Here is a 15,266-nt window from a genome sequence, read left to right as displayed (position 1 = left end):
TGGGAACTCTGCAATTCTGGCCTCATCCCCTGAGCCTGGCCCTCCTCCAGTTTCCCATCTCAGTGAAAGGCCTTAGGCATTGGCTCCTCCCACTTCCGTCCACAGGTCCTCCACCCTATCTCTGAGAGCACCCCCTGAAGACCTCTGGACTCGGCCCAACTTTGCTCTCTATGGCTACCAGCTTGCTTGGGTCTTCTCTTTCAGGGGCCACCCAGTAATTTCCTCCCTGGTATTCTTGTCTCCACACCAGCCCCTTCCCATCCACTGTCCCTCCAGCTGATGTGTCACTATGTCATTTCCCCGTTCTGACCTAGAAGGTGCTGCCCTTGGGCTAATGTGGTGGTGGCATAGCCCAGTGGTTAGGATGATCATGGGCTCTGGAGCCTGAATCCCAGCTCCGCTACTTATTAGCTGTGTGACCTTGAACGACCCACTTAACCCCTCTTTGCCTTAGGTGAGGCAAAATGAGATGAGATAAATGATAATGAGATAAATTAGATAACAATGGTAATAGCTCCTACCTTATACAGCTGTCGTGAGGATTAAAAGTTAATGGATATTATAATAATAAGGCCCTTGTGACCTGGACCCTGTCTAGGTCTCCAGTCTCACCAGTTTTCATCTCCCCCATAAACTTTTGGATCCCTGAGAGAGCATCAAATCCTCCGGCCCCGCCCTCCCTCTCCTCCCTGCAACCCCTCTGAGCTGAAGCTGGGCCTGGGAACCAGTTCTTCTTCCCCACTGGATCTCTAACAGCTGTAACATAGTGTGTTGGATGAATGAATGAGAAAGGTATTGCATTTGGGTTCCAATGGATGAGTAGGAGTTTTTCAGGTAAAGAAGTGTTCAAGGTTGGGCTATATAAAAGGGCTTGCTCCATCCTTCGGGCTGGAAACTCCCGGTTGCCAGGAGGACGGAAGGGAGGTGAGGCTGGAGGGGAAGGCTGGGTTTAGTCCAGAATTTATGCGTGGACAAAAGATATTCATGAAGGGAAGGCTTTTGTGACCGTGTGGGGGTCAGTTGCAGGAAGGACTTGAGGGCAGGAGCTGGGATGTGTGGTGGCTAAGCTCCAGAGCAGCAATGAAAAGGCCTTCAGGGCAGTAGCTGTGGGAATGGAACGAAGAAGGAAAATTTGAGAGATATTTGAGAGGAAGAAATAATGATCTCCTAAACACTTTTTAAATTTTTATTTATTTATTTATTTATTTTTGGCTGCATTGGGTCTTCGTTGCTGCGTGTGGGCTTTCTCTAGTTGCGGAGAGCGGGGGCTACTCTTCGTTGTGGTGCACGGGCTTCTCATTGCGGTGGCTTCTCTTGTTGCGGAGCACGGGCTCTAGGCGCGCGGGCTTCAGTAGTTGTGGCACGCGGGCTCAGTACTTGTGGCACGCGGGCTCCAGAGTGCAGGCTCAGTAGTTGTGGCACACGGGCTTAGTTGCTCCGCGGCATGTGGACAAGGGCTCGAATCCGTGTGCCCTGCTTTGGCAGGTGGATTCTTAACCACTGCGTCACCAGGGAAGTCCCGTCACTGAGATTTTTGCTTTGTTTTGTTTGTCCCAATATATTATCACTTTTCAGTTGAGATGTAATCTGCCTACAATTAAATGCAAAGATCTTAAGTGTTGAGCTGGATGGGTTTTGACAATTATATACAAACATATACAATTATATACATCTCTGTAACCAGCCACTAAAAGAAGATACAGAACATTTCTATCATCCGAGAAAGGTCCCACCAGTCAATTCTCTCCGTTTCCAGAGTACTGTAGGGTCTAAGCATATTGTGTTTGCGTTTGATCACTCTGGCTGCAGCGCACAGGACGGCCCGAGGCCAGCAAGGAGAGTACTTACTGGTTGGGCGAGAGATGACTGGATTGCACCGAGGTCGCCTAGCAACCTGAGAGCGTTGTCCGAGGGTTGACAGCTGCGCCTGCGGCAGGGAAGGCCCCACCCCACCCCACCTCACCCAGGCCCCGCCTCCGCCCCGCCCCGCGCTTGAGCCGGTAGGCAGCTCCGCCCCGCGTCGGGGGGCGGGCCGAGGATTCTTATTGGTCGGTCCTCCGGCAGCTACCGGATTCGGAACCTCGCCCAAAGTCTTGCCGGCGCCGGCTGCGTGTGGGTTTGCGGTGCGTGGCGCTTGGCGAGGGCTGTGTGTGGCTGGCCGCGCACCCCTCCCGCTCGACCCCGAGACCCTGCGGCTGAGCCTCATTTTCCTCTCTTTGTAGTAGCGGAGCACGCCCCGCACGGGGCACCCCTATGGTGCAGCCCCATTGCTGGCCTGGGGGCGGGTCGCAGCTATTGGGACGGGACGGAGCGGGCTCGGGGATCCCCACCCCCCCAGGCCCCGGTGCGTGACTGGCCCACCCGTTCCCAGAGCCCCCGTCGCAGGCCGGGATGTTCGTCCTGGTGGAGATGGTAGACACCGTGCGGATCCCCCCATGGCAGTTTGAGAGGAAGCTCAACGACTCCATTGCCGAGGAGTTGAACAAGAAGTTGGCCAACAAGGTACTGGGTCCACGGGGTCGCGGGCAGGCCTTGGCACGGGAGGGCCCAGCACTGCCTACCCGCCCGCTGCCGGCCTGGCCATGCCGAGCCTTGGAGTTGGGCAAATAGCTTAACGTCTCAGAATTCGGTTTCTAAGCCTGTGCATGGGATGGGGGTAATCCTTAACCCACTAGGATGTTGGCAGGAATCAAAAGAAAAACTGGGTTTGAAAAAGGCCTTGTAACTGGGAATTGCTAGCGTCCCCACTTCCAAATTACTTTGCAATCTAGGGCGAGTCCTTTACCCCCTCTGGGCCTCAGTTTCCATTTGTAAAATGGAAATAATAATTGCTGTCCAACCATGCATTGCTTCTGTGAAGATGGGTGGTAGTTTAGCTGTAAGGAGGTTTATCCATTCATTCCTGCAAAAAAATGTTTGTGCACCTTTTATGTGCCAGGCTAGCATGCCTTAGTGCTGGGTCCTCAGAGGCCTTCCCATGGCCTTTTCTGAAGCAGCCCTGCCTCTGCAGTTATTCTGTGCCATATCACTCTTTCCTTCTTAGCACTTACCACTCTTTTCTTATTTGTTTACTTGGTTACTGTTTTTCTCTTTCCCTCTCCATGAGGGTAAGTGACTGTTGTCTTCTTCCCCACGGTATCTCCCATATTTATCCAGAGTCTGGCACAGAGTAGATGTTCCATAATTGTTTATTAAATGAATAAAACAGACAAGTTTCTGCTCTGTAGTGTGGTGGGGAAAGCTGATATGGATGAGAGACTCCCACAGTTGAGTGTGTGATGAGAAGTTGAGGTAAATGTTATGAGAACCGGTGTTCACAAGCCGGTGGAATGAAGGAACTTCATCTACAATGAAGGAGACAAGAGGGTTTGCTAGGGAGGTGGTGCTTGAGCTGAGATCTGGTGGTGAGGAAGAACTAACATAGGGGATTTGTTTTTTTTGAGGGGGGAGGTTCTGGGCAGAGAGTAGAGCTGTGCAGGAAGCAGAAACAGCATGTGCAAAGGCCCTGTGGCAGGAGGGAATATTGCACCTATCATGGCATGGAGGGGCTGGTGTGGCCTGGGCAGACGGAGAGAGGAGAGGTCAGGCTGGAAAGTGGTGGGAGCCAGGTCGTACAGGGCCTGCAGGACTTCATCGAATAATGGTCTTCATCTGTAGAACAGCTGGAGGTGGTAGGCTGAGAAGGAGAGAGCCGGAGGAAGATTGGCTGGCTGTAGGCAGGAGGCAGGTCCCTTCCATAGAGGCTGAAATCACAGAAGGTGGAGTGTACAGACCTGGGGAGTTGTTGTTGGTGGAGAGAACTCATGGAGTCCTTAGTGGATGGTGTCTGATTACTTTGTGAGGTAAAGGGAGAAGGGGCCTCTAAAGGACAAAGAGAAAAGGTGTGAAAATTACAAGAAGGGAATGTAGTCCTTTTGTGATGCAGGTCCTTCTCTGACCTGTTCAGACAAGTATTTCTTTTTTTTTTTTGGCCACGCTGCGAGGGTTGCAGGATTTTAGTTCCCTGACCAGGGATCGAACCCGGGCCCTCAGCAGTGAAACAGCTGGACTGCCAGGGAATTCCCAGACAAGTATTTCTGTATTTGAATCATTGAGTCATTTGAGGGGAGGCCACACAGAAGAGGTCCAAGGTCCAGCCAAGGGTACACATCTCCTTGTGCTTCCAAAGCCAGCCGACTCTGCCTCATTGCCCTGAGGTCTGGCCAGGACTCTGAATTCTCTGAGCTTCTTGCTAATCCTTGAACAGTCCTGCAAGGTCTCTAATTGGGAGGTGATGACGCTGGTGTCAGATAAACAGACACCAAGCGGCTAGTCCTTTGCAGCTCATGGAGTGGAGATGGGTCATGGGATGTCCTCTGCCTGTTCTCTGCCCAGTTTCAGGGCCTCCCATGTGTCACTCTACCAGCCTCAGTCCCTGTGGCCACATCTGTGTGTCCGAGACTTTGTGAGCAGAACAGCGATTAGCTGTGGTCTGACACTTTAAACTGTGAGCTCTAGTATGGAACTGGGGCCTTGGAAAGTGTAGGTTTAACCAGGGGTTCCCCACCACTGATGCTTATTAGTAATGATAATGATCCTTGATTGGTGATTGTTATTTCTAGCAGGTGAGCCGGCTACTGAGCTAGGTGCTTCGCAGCTGTTCTCTTGATTTAACAACCCCACAGCCTGGTATGTCCATTTTTGCAGATGGGGAAACTGAGGCTCAGAGAAGTGACCTTGGAGGTCACACAGGGAGTGGTGGAGCTGGCATTGTAACCTGCATCTGTCATGTCACCAAAGACCTTGTTCTTTCCAGAGCTCAGCATCCTCCCCGAGTTCCTTTCCTCAGGCAGTGCCCCAACGCACTTCCAGCTGTAAAACGGGGATAATCATACCTGCCCGGTGGGGGGGGCGTGGGGGGGGGCGGGGGTTGATCTCAGGAGAGACTGCGCAGGGAGCTGGGCCTCGAGGTCACTGGCTGTGTACACGGATGCCCACAGGTCGTGTACAACGTGGGACTCTGCATCTGTCTGTTTGACATCACCAAGCTGGAGGACGCCTATGTGTTCCCGGGGGACGGTGCATCACACACCAAAGGTGGGTGCCCTCCTTCTGGGCATTGGGTTTCTTGGGGCTCAGTTTTCTGTAGGGGGAGTCCTGGTCAGGGTGTTGGGAGACCTGGGGCCTAGTCCTGACTCTGCCAGGAATTTACTGGGTGATCATGGGCAGAATCTTCCCCTTTCCGGGCCTCGGTTTCCTGTCTGTAAGAAGGGGAGGTAGACAAGGTGATTCTCAAGGCTTCTCCAGCTCTGAGATTGTGGCTCTGTGTCTGTGTCCCCTTTGGTCTTGTGTGTTATATGAGCCCTGCTCTGCCTGGCTCTCAGGCTGCTCAGGTAGGGGGGGTGGACAGATAGTGGAAGACAATTGGAGTAGGCATTGCTAGCTTGAAAGTGGGGAGAGCGGAGGGGAGCACAGCTGCCCCTCTTGGGGAGGTGGCTGGTTGGGGGTGGGAGACTTTGAGGGACACCAAGACATAATGGTTAAAAGTGTGGCCTCTAGGTTTAAATCCCAACTCTGCTACTTATTTGCTGTGTGTCCTGAGCGGAACATGTAACTTCTCTGTGCCTCTGTTTCCTCTTCAGTAAAATGCAGTTAACAGACTTTATTTTTTTATTTTTTAACAGTAGACTTTATTGTTGTGAGAATTACTAAGTTAATATGTGCAAAGCTCTCAGGACAGGACCTTGGCACAGAGCGAGTGCTTGACGGCTCATCGATTTGAATTGTTTCTCCGATTCTGTGGGTCAGCTCGGTGGTGGTCTTCTGGGCTGGCTTGGCCAGGGCTGGACGGTATAGGGTGGTCTCGTGTGTCTGGTGGTTGGCAGACTGGTTGGATGGGGGGCTTCGGCTGGGTTTCACATCTCTGCTCGGTGTGGTGTCCTCTTTCAGTAGGTAGACTGGGCACCAAAGCACAGGTGCTTTTCAGGCCTCTGCTTATATCCCATTGGCCAGAGCAGGTCACATGGCCGAGGCCAGAGTCAACGGATGGAGAAGGGCTTCCTCTGGATGGGAGGCGCTGCGGTCACATTGGCAAGGGATGTGCACCCTGGATGGGAGGGAGGAGTAGAGGGTGGGTCACCTTGAGGAGAGGGCTCAGGGAGGAAGCGGGGTGTTCTTCTCTCCCCTGCCTGGACAAACCAGATCAGAAGCAGAGGGCAGGGGCGCCACTGAGGTGGTTCGGGGCTAGTCAGGGTGTAGGCATGCCTCTCGCGGTCCGCTGGGCGCTCGCCCGCCTGCCCCAGACCCTCTGAGTCAGAATCTCTGGGGAGGGGCCTGCAGGGATTCTCACATGAGGCCGCGTTTCAGGAGCCCTGCCCCGGCCCGTACTGGGGGGGTCAGCCTCGGCACAGAGATGTCCGAGCGTTCCAGAATGTGCCGTGAGGCTGCCTGGTGTGTATGCCCAGGAATCCAGAGACTTAATTAGTTCTCACGGATGCCGTTGAGCTCTGGAGAGCTGCGTGTGGGGACCAGGACGGTTTCGTTAGCAGGAAGACCAGCGGGTGATGTGGACACAGGGCCACGAGGGCTCTGAGGCCAGTCTCTGTCGTGGGACAGGGGCCTTGCTGTCCAGGAGACAAGCGGTCAGGGGGCCAGAACTTCAAGAAAAACTCAGAGAAAAAAGTTAAATATGAGGAAATTCTGTCCATTCCTTTGGCTGTGTCTGCTGCTCGGTGTAGGACTTCACTGCTGGTTTTCTTACCCGCCCCGCTTCACCCGGGTCCCTGCGTTCTTGGGAACGAGGTACCGGAGTAGAGCCCAGGGTTAGGCCTGTCACACACACCCGGAGTTGAATCCTGGCTCTGGCCCCCCTGCGTGGGGACCTCAGGCCGGTGACTACCTTCCTCAGCCACACTTTCCTCATCTGTAAAATGGGGTTAACACTCGCCGGCTACAAGGCCCCTCAGGGCCCGTCGAGCATCGCGCAGGGCGAGTCGTTGGTCTGTGGTGGGGATCGGTGGCCAGGCTTCGAGGCTGAGCACGAGCCCAGGCCCCGCCTCCCGCCACTGCCTCGCCAGGGCTGTGGCCAAGGGTGTGCCGAGCGGGGCTCCGCACCGCACCGGGCCTCTGCCTTCGCTTAGAGGATTATCATTTGCCAGTTGCCTTCTACTTCTTTCTATTTCTCCTTCTTCCCAGGCCAGATTACTTTACCTGTCTCTCTGAGACTCACTTCTGGAAAAATGGTGTAATGATAATAGTACCCACCTCACACAGCCCTTGCGAGGAATAAACGAGAAAAACCACGGGAGGCCTTTGGTCCGGTGCCTGGCACATAGCAGGCGCTCACGACATCTTAGCCTTTGTGACTGGTAACACTGGCCCCGACTGGCCAGCCTTATCCCTTGTCACTTAGGGTACCTTTCCTTGGCACCAGCCCTGTGTTCTCCATGCCCGCCAGGCCGGCTGGACCTGCCTCCTGCCCCCGCCTCTGGCTGAACTGGGGTCCCGCTCTGGGCTCTGGAGCAGCCTGTTTTTGTGCCCACCGTTTGCTTTGCTCTTTTCCCTTGTTTTTTAAGTTGTGATAAAACACATATAACATAAAATTTACCATTTTTAGTGTGTAGTTCGGTGGCATTCAGTGCATTTACATTGTTGTGTGGCCATCACCACCATCCATCTCCAGAACTTTATTGTCTTCTCTTTTTTTAAACTTATTATTTTTTAAAATTTTATTTTATTTATTTATTTTTTATTTATTTATTTTTTATTTATTTATTTTTGGCTGCGTTGGGTCTTCGTTGTTGCGTGCGGGCTTCCTCTAGTTGCGGTGAGCAGGGGCTACTCTTCGTTGCCGTGTGCGGGCTTTTCATTGCAGTGGCTTCTCTTGTTGTGGATCATGGGCTCTAGGCGCGTGGGCTTCAGTAGTTGTGGCACGTGGGCTCTAAAGCACAGGCTCAGTAGCTGCAGCACACAGGCTCAGTAGTTGTGGCTCGCGGGCTCTAGAGCGCAGGCTCAGTAGCTGTGGTGCACGGGCTTAGTTGCTCTGCAGCATGTGGGATCTTCCCGGACCAGGGATGGAACCCGTATGCCCTATATTGGCAGGCAGATTCTTAACCACTGTGCCACCAGGGAAGTCCCTTTGTTGTCTTCTGAAACTGAATCTCTGTCTCCACTAAACAACAGTTCCCCACCCCCCGCCCCCCAGCCCCTGTCCACCACCATTCTACTTTCTGTCTCTATGAATTTGACTACTCCACGTACCTCATGTGAGTGGAATCATGGTATTTGTCCTTTGTTGAAACTCACCATATCCTGAGGCAGCCCTACTTACCCTGGGACAAGGTTTGCTCGAGCCTACAACTAAGAACGGGTCTTCCTCTTCTTACTGGTCCTTCAGACCCATCCTTTTTGACTTTCCAGTCTTCCCACCTGCAGGCTAAACATCCCTAGACCTTCAGATGGGGGTCTTGGGAGGTGGCCCGCAACATAGCACCATCCCAGCTGACCCTCCAGCTGGTCTGTGGCCTCCTATTTTTTTTTTTTATAAATTTTTTTTTAATTTAATTTATTTATTTATTTATATATTTTTATTTTTGGCTATGTTGAGTCTTCGTTTCTGTGCGAGGGCTTTCTCTAGTTGCGGCAAGCGGGGGCCACTCTTCATCGCGGCGCGTGGGCCTCTCACTGTTGCGGCCTCTCTTGTTGCGGAGCACAAGTTCCAGACGCGCAGGCTCAGTAACTGTGGCTCACGGGCCTAGTTGCTCCGCGGCATGTGTAATCTTCCCAGACCAGGGCTCGAACCCGTGTCCCCTGCATTGGCAGGCAGATTCTCAACCGCTGTGCCACCAGGGAAGCCCTATTTTATTTTACTTATTAATTTTTTTGGCCATGTGGCATGCGGGATCTTAGTTCCCCGGCCAGAGATCGAACGTGTGCCCCCTGCAGTGGAAGCACGGAGTCTTAACCACTGGACCGCCAGGGAAGTTCCTTCCTTTTTGTTTTTTAATTGAGATAATAATTCACATACTATGAAATTCACCCTTTTAAAGCATACAGTACAGTGGCTTTTAGTATATTCACCAGGCTGTGTGACTATCACCACTGTCTAATTCCAGAACATTTTCATCACCCCCAGAAGAAACACCATACTCATTAGCAGTTACTCCCCGCTCCACCAGCCCCTGACAACCATTAATCTACTTTCTGTCTCTGGATTTGCCTATTCTGGACGTTTCATATGAATAGAATCATAAAATACGTGGCCTTTTGTGATTGGCTTATTTCATGTAGCATAATATCCTCAAGGTTCTTCCATGTTGTTGCATGTGTCAGTACTTTATTCCTTTTTGAGGCTGAATAATCTTCCATTGTATGTATATATCACATTTTATTTATACATTCATCTGTTGTCGGACACCTGGGTGGCTCACCATTTGCTTCTGGATGTAATTGTTCCAGCCTTGAGCTCCCTGGGCACAGGATCATGTGTCGTCCTGCCCCTGCAAGCCCAGTGCCCAAATCGGGCCTAGCACAGACCTGGCAGAGGCTCCATGGGGATTTATTAAAATGAACTGACGTTGGGTCATACAGGGGACAGGATTTTTCCATACTGTGCGTAAGTGACATCTGCCCTCATCTGCTCTCTCCGAGGTCACCATGCGGCTCTCCCATCTTGAGAAGGCTCAGACGGCTTGTGTTTGTCTCCTCCCAGGGAGGGAGGGGGCACCAGCTGCCTCCTCTCCTTTTCCCACGCTTTCCTGCCTGGTGGAGCCATGGGGAAGCAGCCTGGTGGGGAGCTGGGGGCCAGGTGGACCCTGCTGTCCTTGGGGTGAGGCTGCCAGACCAGGCAGCTGAGGGCACTGGTAGCAGAAGCCTGTTTGGGGATTAAACCTTTCTGAGGAAGGCAGATGCAACCCAGTGGTCCTGTCTCATGGTTCAGAAAGACTTGGGGTCTCCCCTTGGCAGAACAGCTGTGTGACTGTGAGCAGGTAACTCAGCCTCTCTGAGCCTCTTGCTCATGCTCACACCGGGGAAGCATGACATCTGACACAGGTGGATTGTGATGGGCACTGGGTGACTGCCAGGGGGCAGCCTTATGGTTATTTACTAGCCCTGGCGGAATTCAGGCCCTAGACACCACCTTTGGGGCTCGGTGGACACCCCCTTTGGGGCGCTCAGCAAGGGGCAGCAGTGATGGAGTGACAGCTTCTGCCAGGCTGTGGAGTCAGAGTCTGTGACGTGGGCACAGACCTTACCTGATACTTTTCTTGGGGTCAGGTGAGTAGGGACCACGTAGGACAGGACCTGAGAACCCACAGAGGCATTTTTGCTGGTTTATTGGCTCCTCCCCCACCCCAAATTCCAGAGCATTTTTAGCATCCTGTTCCAGGTCAGAGCTATGCCTGGGGCAAACTTTGCCAATCAGCGAGAGATGGGGGAACTTGTTTTCAAACCTGGTTCTCTTTGCCAGTTGCTTCTGCCCTTGTTAGAATTTAAAGGAGAGAGCCTGGGCTTCCCTGGTGGCACAGTGGTTATGAATCCGCCTGCCAACGCAGGGGACATGGGTTCGAGCCCTGGTCCGGGAAGATCCCACATGCCACGGAGCAACTAAGCCCATGCGCCACAACTACTGAGCCTGTGCTCTAGAGCCCACAAGCCACAACTACTGAGCCTACGAGCCACAACTGTTGAAGCCCGCACGCCTAGAGCCCGTGCTCCACAACAAGAGAAGCCACTACAATGAGAAGCCTGCACACCGCAATGAAGAGTATAGCCCCCGCTCACCGCAACTGGAGAAAGCCCGCGAGCAGCAACGAGAACCCAACGCAGCCAAAAATAAAAATAAATTTTTTAAAAAAAGAAAAAAAAGAACAGCCCGGTAATTGTAAAAATAAATAAATAAGTAAAGGAGAGAGCCTGGAGGAAGGCTGGAATTGACTTTGGAGTCATTGCTGGCCCAGAATCTGAGTTCAGGTGTGACTGATGGATTTGGGAACTGAGCCTCAGTTCCAGGGCCAGTGCTGCCGGCCTCTTACGGGGGCCAAGTTGTGGCCTCGCCGGGGACGGGGTTGAGGGTCCCTCCGGCTTAGCTAACAGGTCTAGGCCCACGGACGCCTGGCGTGGGCTGCTGTGTGGCTTCCTGGTGCCGCCACGGGGTCAGCATGCCAGTGAGTGAGTGCGGACACTGGAAAGCACGGGCCACCCCAGTTGGAGCAGCCCTTCCTCATGACCTGCTCATCACCGACGTGCTTTCTTCATTTCCAGTTCACTTTCGCTATGTGGTGTTCCATCCGTTCCTGGACGAGATTCTGATTGGAAAGATCAAAGGCTGCAGCCCGGAGGGAGTGCACGGTAATGTTGGCCCTGAGTCCTCACATGAGACCCGGGAGCACGCTGGGGGCAGATGGCGGGGCTAGCCCTCCTCCCTTTAGCTTCTGTGCTGGGCCGCGTGGTCAGGGGAGGGGTCACATAGGGAAAGAGAACCTTCCTGAGCTGTCCGAGCAGCTTGTGCGCAGGGGGGATGCTCAGCCCCCCATGCTGTAAGTGTGAGGACCTCGGCCAGCTGGGGGCCTTCACTGGGAGGCCGTGAGTCAGGACCTCAGGGCAGGCACTGGAGCTGGCAGAGGTGACTCGGGGCCCTCGGCATCCGCCGGTCCCTGTTGTGCAGTGTCCACCTCGGGTTTGGGTGGCTGCTCAGGCTGTGGCAGAGGCGTGGGGCTCCGGGGTGGGGACGGGGCCCAGGGTTCCATGGGCAGCACAGGGTAAGGGCTTGCTTATCCATTCTGAGCCCCGTCTCATGCTGTCACCTGCGTGTCTTCCAGTCTCTCTAGGGTTCTTCGATGATATTCTCATTCCTCCAGAGTCGCTGCAGCAGCCGGCCAAGTTGTATCCTCCCAAGGTTAGAGTGGGTCATGGAGGAGCTCGGGCCTCTCCAAAGTAATGTCCTCACTCTTCGAGGTGGCCTTGGGTCCTGTGACCTGATGCTGCTGGCCTCTGCCCACCCCTCCAGCTTGCATTTTGCTCTAGAAGCACTGACCTGCCTGTGCTTCTCACACTGACCGTGGCGTCGGCACACCTGCGCCTCCATCTGGACTGTCAGGCCTGGTTCCAGCTGACTTCGCTTAGGTTGTCCCTCCAGGAGTCATCTCAAAGGTCACCTCCCTCTAGAGGCCCGCCTGACTGGCCCACCTCCCCACCTCAGCTAACATTTGAGGGCTTGGCTCTGTGGGCCCTAGGCTGGTTGAAGATTCCCTTTGCTGGCTCCCCCATTGTCCCTGTCCCGGCCCTTGCCTGCTGCACTGGGGTTGCTGTTTCTGTGGGTGCTCACCGAGACTGCTCACCAGGAGGGACCCCATCTTGTCAGACTGTACCCGCAATGCCCAGCATGGGACCTGGCGCAGAGGGGCAGGACCCATCTGTGGGGCTGCCACTAGAGGGCAGCATATCTCTTCGGTGTGGGCTCTGCTGATTGGAGGGGGGCCATCCAGCAGAGCCGGCAGTAGGGAGCCAGGGTGCGTGTGTGCGCGTGCGCGTGTGCAGGGCAGGGGGCAGGGTCTGTGTGTGGCTCTGGAACTTGTCAGAAAACCTGGCCCAGGCTGGCCTGTCCCTCAGCCTGGTGACCTCCCATCCTGTCGTGTCCTCTTGGAAACTGGGCAAGTCCTTGGGCTGCCTGCTGTCAAGAGTGTCCTGAGGCACGGAGAGGGATGTGGAATTGCACTATGCGGAGAACACTGGCCAGCTTCAGCGAGCACTCGGGCCGACCCAAGGGTCCTGTGGAAAGCACTTTCCACGTGTGCTGTTTTATTGCCTCCCCACCGCAGCCCTGGGGCACAGGCCTTACTGTAATCTGTTTTACAGATGGGGACCCTGAGGCACTGAGAGCTTGGGCCTGGCCCCTGGTGGGTGGTGGAGCTGAGGTTTGCACTTGGCAGTCGGCCTCTGAGAGGACACACGGGCAGAGTCAGACCCCAGGCACCGAGGGGCTGTGGTCATTCCATGTTGAGGCGGAGCTCGCGCTGTGCTCTGGAGCCTCCTTCCTGCTCTGATGTCCCATGGTGCCTGCCCGGGGTCTGTGTTCCCAGCCTGGGTCCTGGTGCCCAGGAGATCCAGCCACTCACTGGGCCGGCCCGACCTTGCCTCTCGCACACGGCGCTGGGCCTGCTTTTCCTGTGACTTCCCAAAGCATCTCAGCCTGGGATTGGATTTTCCTGGGGTGTGCCGTGGGAGGACCCCCCAACACTCGGGACTCCCTTGTGGCCTGGTTTTTGCCTTGACCCTGCGCCCTGCCCAGTGACGAGGCGGAGCAGGTGTGGGTGTGGGAGTACGAGACGGAGGAAGGAGCGCACGACCTGTACATGGACACCGGCGAGGAGATCCGCTTCCGGGTGGTGGATGAGAGCTTTGTGGACACGTCCCCCACCGGGCCCAGCTCGGCCGACGCCGCCTCTTCCAGCGAGGAGCTGCCAAAGAAGGAGGCTCCGTACACGCTTGTGGTGAGCTGTCCTGATGAGACTGCGGGGAACCGCGGGGCGGGAGGACCCAGCAGGTCTGGGTGCAGGTCCCTGTTGTGGGGTCTTGGGCGGTCCCTTCTCCCTGGGGAGCCCCATTTCTGCAGGCCAGGGCAGCGGTAATTCTTTTTTATTCCTTATATATTTATTTATTTATTGGCTGCATCGGGTTTTTGTTGCTGTGCGCAGGCTTTCTCTAGTTGCAGTGAGCGGGGGCTACTCTTGGTTGTGGTGTGGTGGCTTCTCCTGTTGCAGAGCACGGGCTCTAGGCACGCGGGCTTCAGTAGTTGTGGTACACAGGCTCAGTAGTTGTGGCTTGTGGGCTCTAGCGCGCAGGCTCAGTAGTTGTGGTGCCCGGGCTTAGTTGCTCCGCGGCATGTGGGCTCTTCCCGGACCAGGGCTCGAACCCGTGTCCCCTGCGTTGGCAGGCGGATTCTCAACCACTGCGCCTCCGGGAAGCCCAGGGCAGCAGTAATTCTTGCAGCGAGGCCGTAAAGCTGCCATGGCTGTTGGGGAGGGCAGGGGAGTCAGACCCCTGCCCACGAGAGGGATGACACCAGCAGGACAACAAGGCTGTGGGTCAAGGGGCTGAGAGAGGAAGAAACCAAGGGAGGGGTGTTGACCCCCAGGGCTGCTCCCACTACAAACCCACACGGCCTGAGGTGACAGGGAAGCTGCAACCTGCCAGATCTGACTTGGGTCCCTTCTGTCTTTTACCCTCATGAAGCCAGACAGTGAGCGACACATGACAAAAGTGGGATTTCAGGGGCCTGCTGGTAGGGTTTTCTGGTATAACGTGGGCCCCAGGTTGTTCACTTTTAGGGCAGCTGTGTCTTTGTCAGGATTGTGGGTGGCCCAAGGCTTCCCCTCTGCGTGTGTTTGGAGGCTGGGGCTCAACGTTACTAGGCCTTTCTGGCAGAACTAGACCACGAGTGGCTCCGAAGCCAGGCCCAGGACTGGTCTGCTGGTGCCTGTGTGGGCCAGGCCTGGGGGCGAGGGGTGAGGGGCTGTACCCTCGGTAAACCAGCACTTTCCTTACACGCCTCAGGAGAGGCTGGGGCAGGAGAGGGGAGTCTGGACCAGCTGGGAGTACTGGTGCAGCTCCTGGATGTCCCCAGAGCCTCCTGGCTGGGGTGTGCCCCACCCTCCCTTTGGCCTGTGCTGGGCACCTAAAAGGAAGGGCCCCCTTTGCCTCCTGTCCAGGTTGGCTCCAGCTCCAAAGGTAGATGACACTTGCCTGTTCTCTCTCTACCCCTGGCAGGGCTCCATCAGTGAGCCGGGCCTGGGCCTTCTCTCCTGGTGGACCAGCAGCTAGCACTGGGGCTGGACGCTGGACCCTGCCCAGCCCTCGGGAAGGTGGTTCTGCAGATGCCGAGGAGCAGCTGGTGCCCTGCCAGGTTGTCCCCTCCCCTCCTCCTCCCAGACCTACCCCGCTAAGTCCCACCGTCCACATGGACTTCGCCTGTCAGTGACAACAAAGATATTTAATAAATGATGGCCGCATCGGTTGGGAGAGCCACCCTTGTCTCAGTGTTCTAAGGTTACCGAGTTGCCACAGCTGGGACAGTTCCTCACCCCAGATCACTTCTGGAGATGACTCAATGGCAGGACTTGGGGTTTGAGAGATCCAGGCTGCCTCAGGCTATGCTCTGGGCCAGCTGAGCTTGGTGGCTCCATAAAGTAACACAGAGAGCAAGAGGCTGGCCTGGGGCAGCTGCCAGTTGCTGACCAGAGTCTGACCTTTAAGGGAAAAACCATCTTCTTCCCACCAGCATGTGGAAG

At 55.1% G+C, this 15,266-nt stretch overlaps 2 protein-coding genes and 1 long non-coding RNA gene across 3 annotated transcripts in view; 1 reads left to right on the top strand and 2 right to left on the bottom strand.

The window, feature by feature from the left end:
• The window catches only part of TEF (TEF transcription factor, PAR bZIP family member), a gene marked incomplete at its 5' end in the record, with an annotated part of 141,482 nt that overhangs the window by 1,756 nt on the left and 124,460 nt on the right, over positions 1 to 15,266 (bottom strand). The gene's annotated exons all lie outside the window — the stretch shown is intronic.
• LOC309608980 lies at positions 1,173 to 1,943 on the bottom strand. The gene is made up of 2 exons (XR_014233182.1): positions 1,849 to 1,943; positions 1,173 to 1,591 (listed from the first exon to the last, which is right to left on the bottom strand). It is a non-coding gene; the product is annotated as an uncharacterized lncRNA (long non-coding RNA).
• POLR3H (RNA polymerase III subunit H) lies at positions 2,054 to 15,003 on the top strand. Its single transcript, XM_082349720.1, has 7 exons — positions 2,054 to 2,123; positions 2,372 to 2,502; positions 4,980 to 5,076; positions 11,242 to 11,328; positions 11,799 to 11,862; positions 13,268 to 13,469; positions 14,746 to 15,003. Exons 2-7 carry the CDS (start codon positions 2,392 to 2,394, stop codon positions 14,797 to 14,799), a joined length of 615 nt encoding a protein of 204 aa, XP_082205846.1. The 5' UTR covers positions 2,054 to 2,123; positions 2,372 to 2,391; the 3' UTR covers positions 14,800 to 15,003.

The sequence above is a fragment of the Balaenoptera borealis genome, assembly GCF_965194805.1.
Source record: "Balaenoptera borealis genome assembly, chromosome: 13".
Lineage (NCBI taxonomy): Eukaryota > Metazoa > Chordata > Mammalia > Artiodactyla > Balaenopteridae > Balaenoptera > Balaenoptera borealis.
The sequence above is the reverse complement of the archived record's forward strand: the minus strand, read 5'-3'. Positions and strand labels throughout refer to the sequence as shown.

Coding starts and splice junctions, on each gene's coding strand:
- POLR3H (XM_082349720.1), top strand. CDS start 2,392: ATGTTCGTCCTGGTGGAGATGGTAGACACCGTGCGGATCCCCCCATGG. Junction 11,329..11,798: donor CAGCCCGGAGGGAGTGCACG/GTAATGTTGGCC, acceptor CGTGTCTTCCAG/TCTCTCTAGGGTTCTTCGAT. Junction 13,470..14,745: donor AGGCTCCGTACACGCTTGTG/GTGAGCTGTCCT, acceptor TACCCCTGGCAG/GGCTCCATCAGTGAGCCGGG.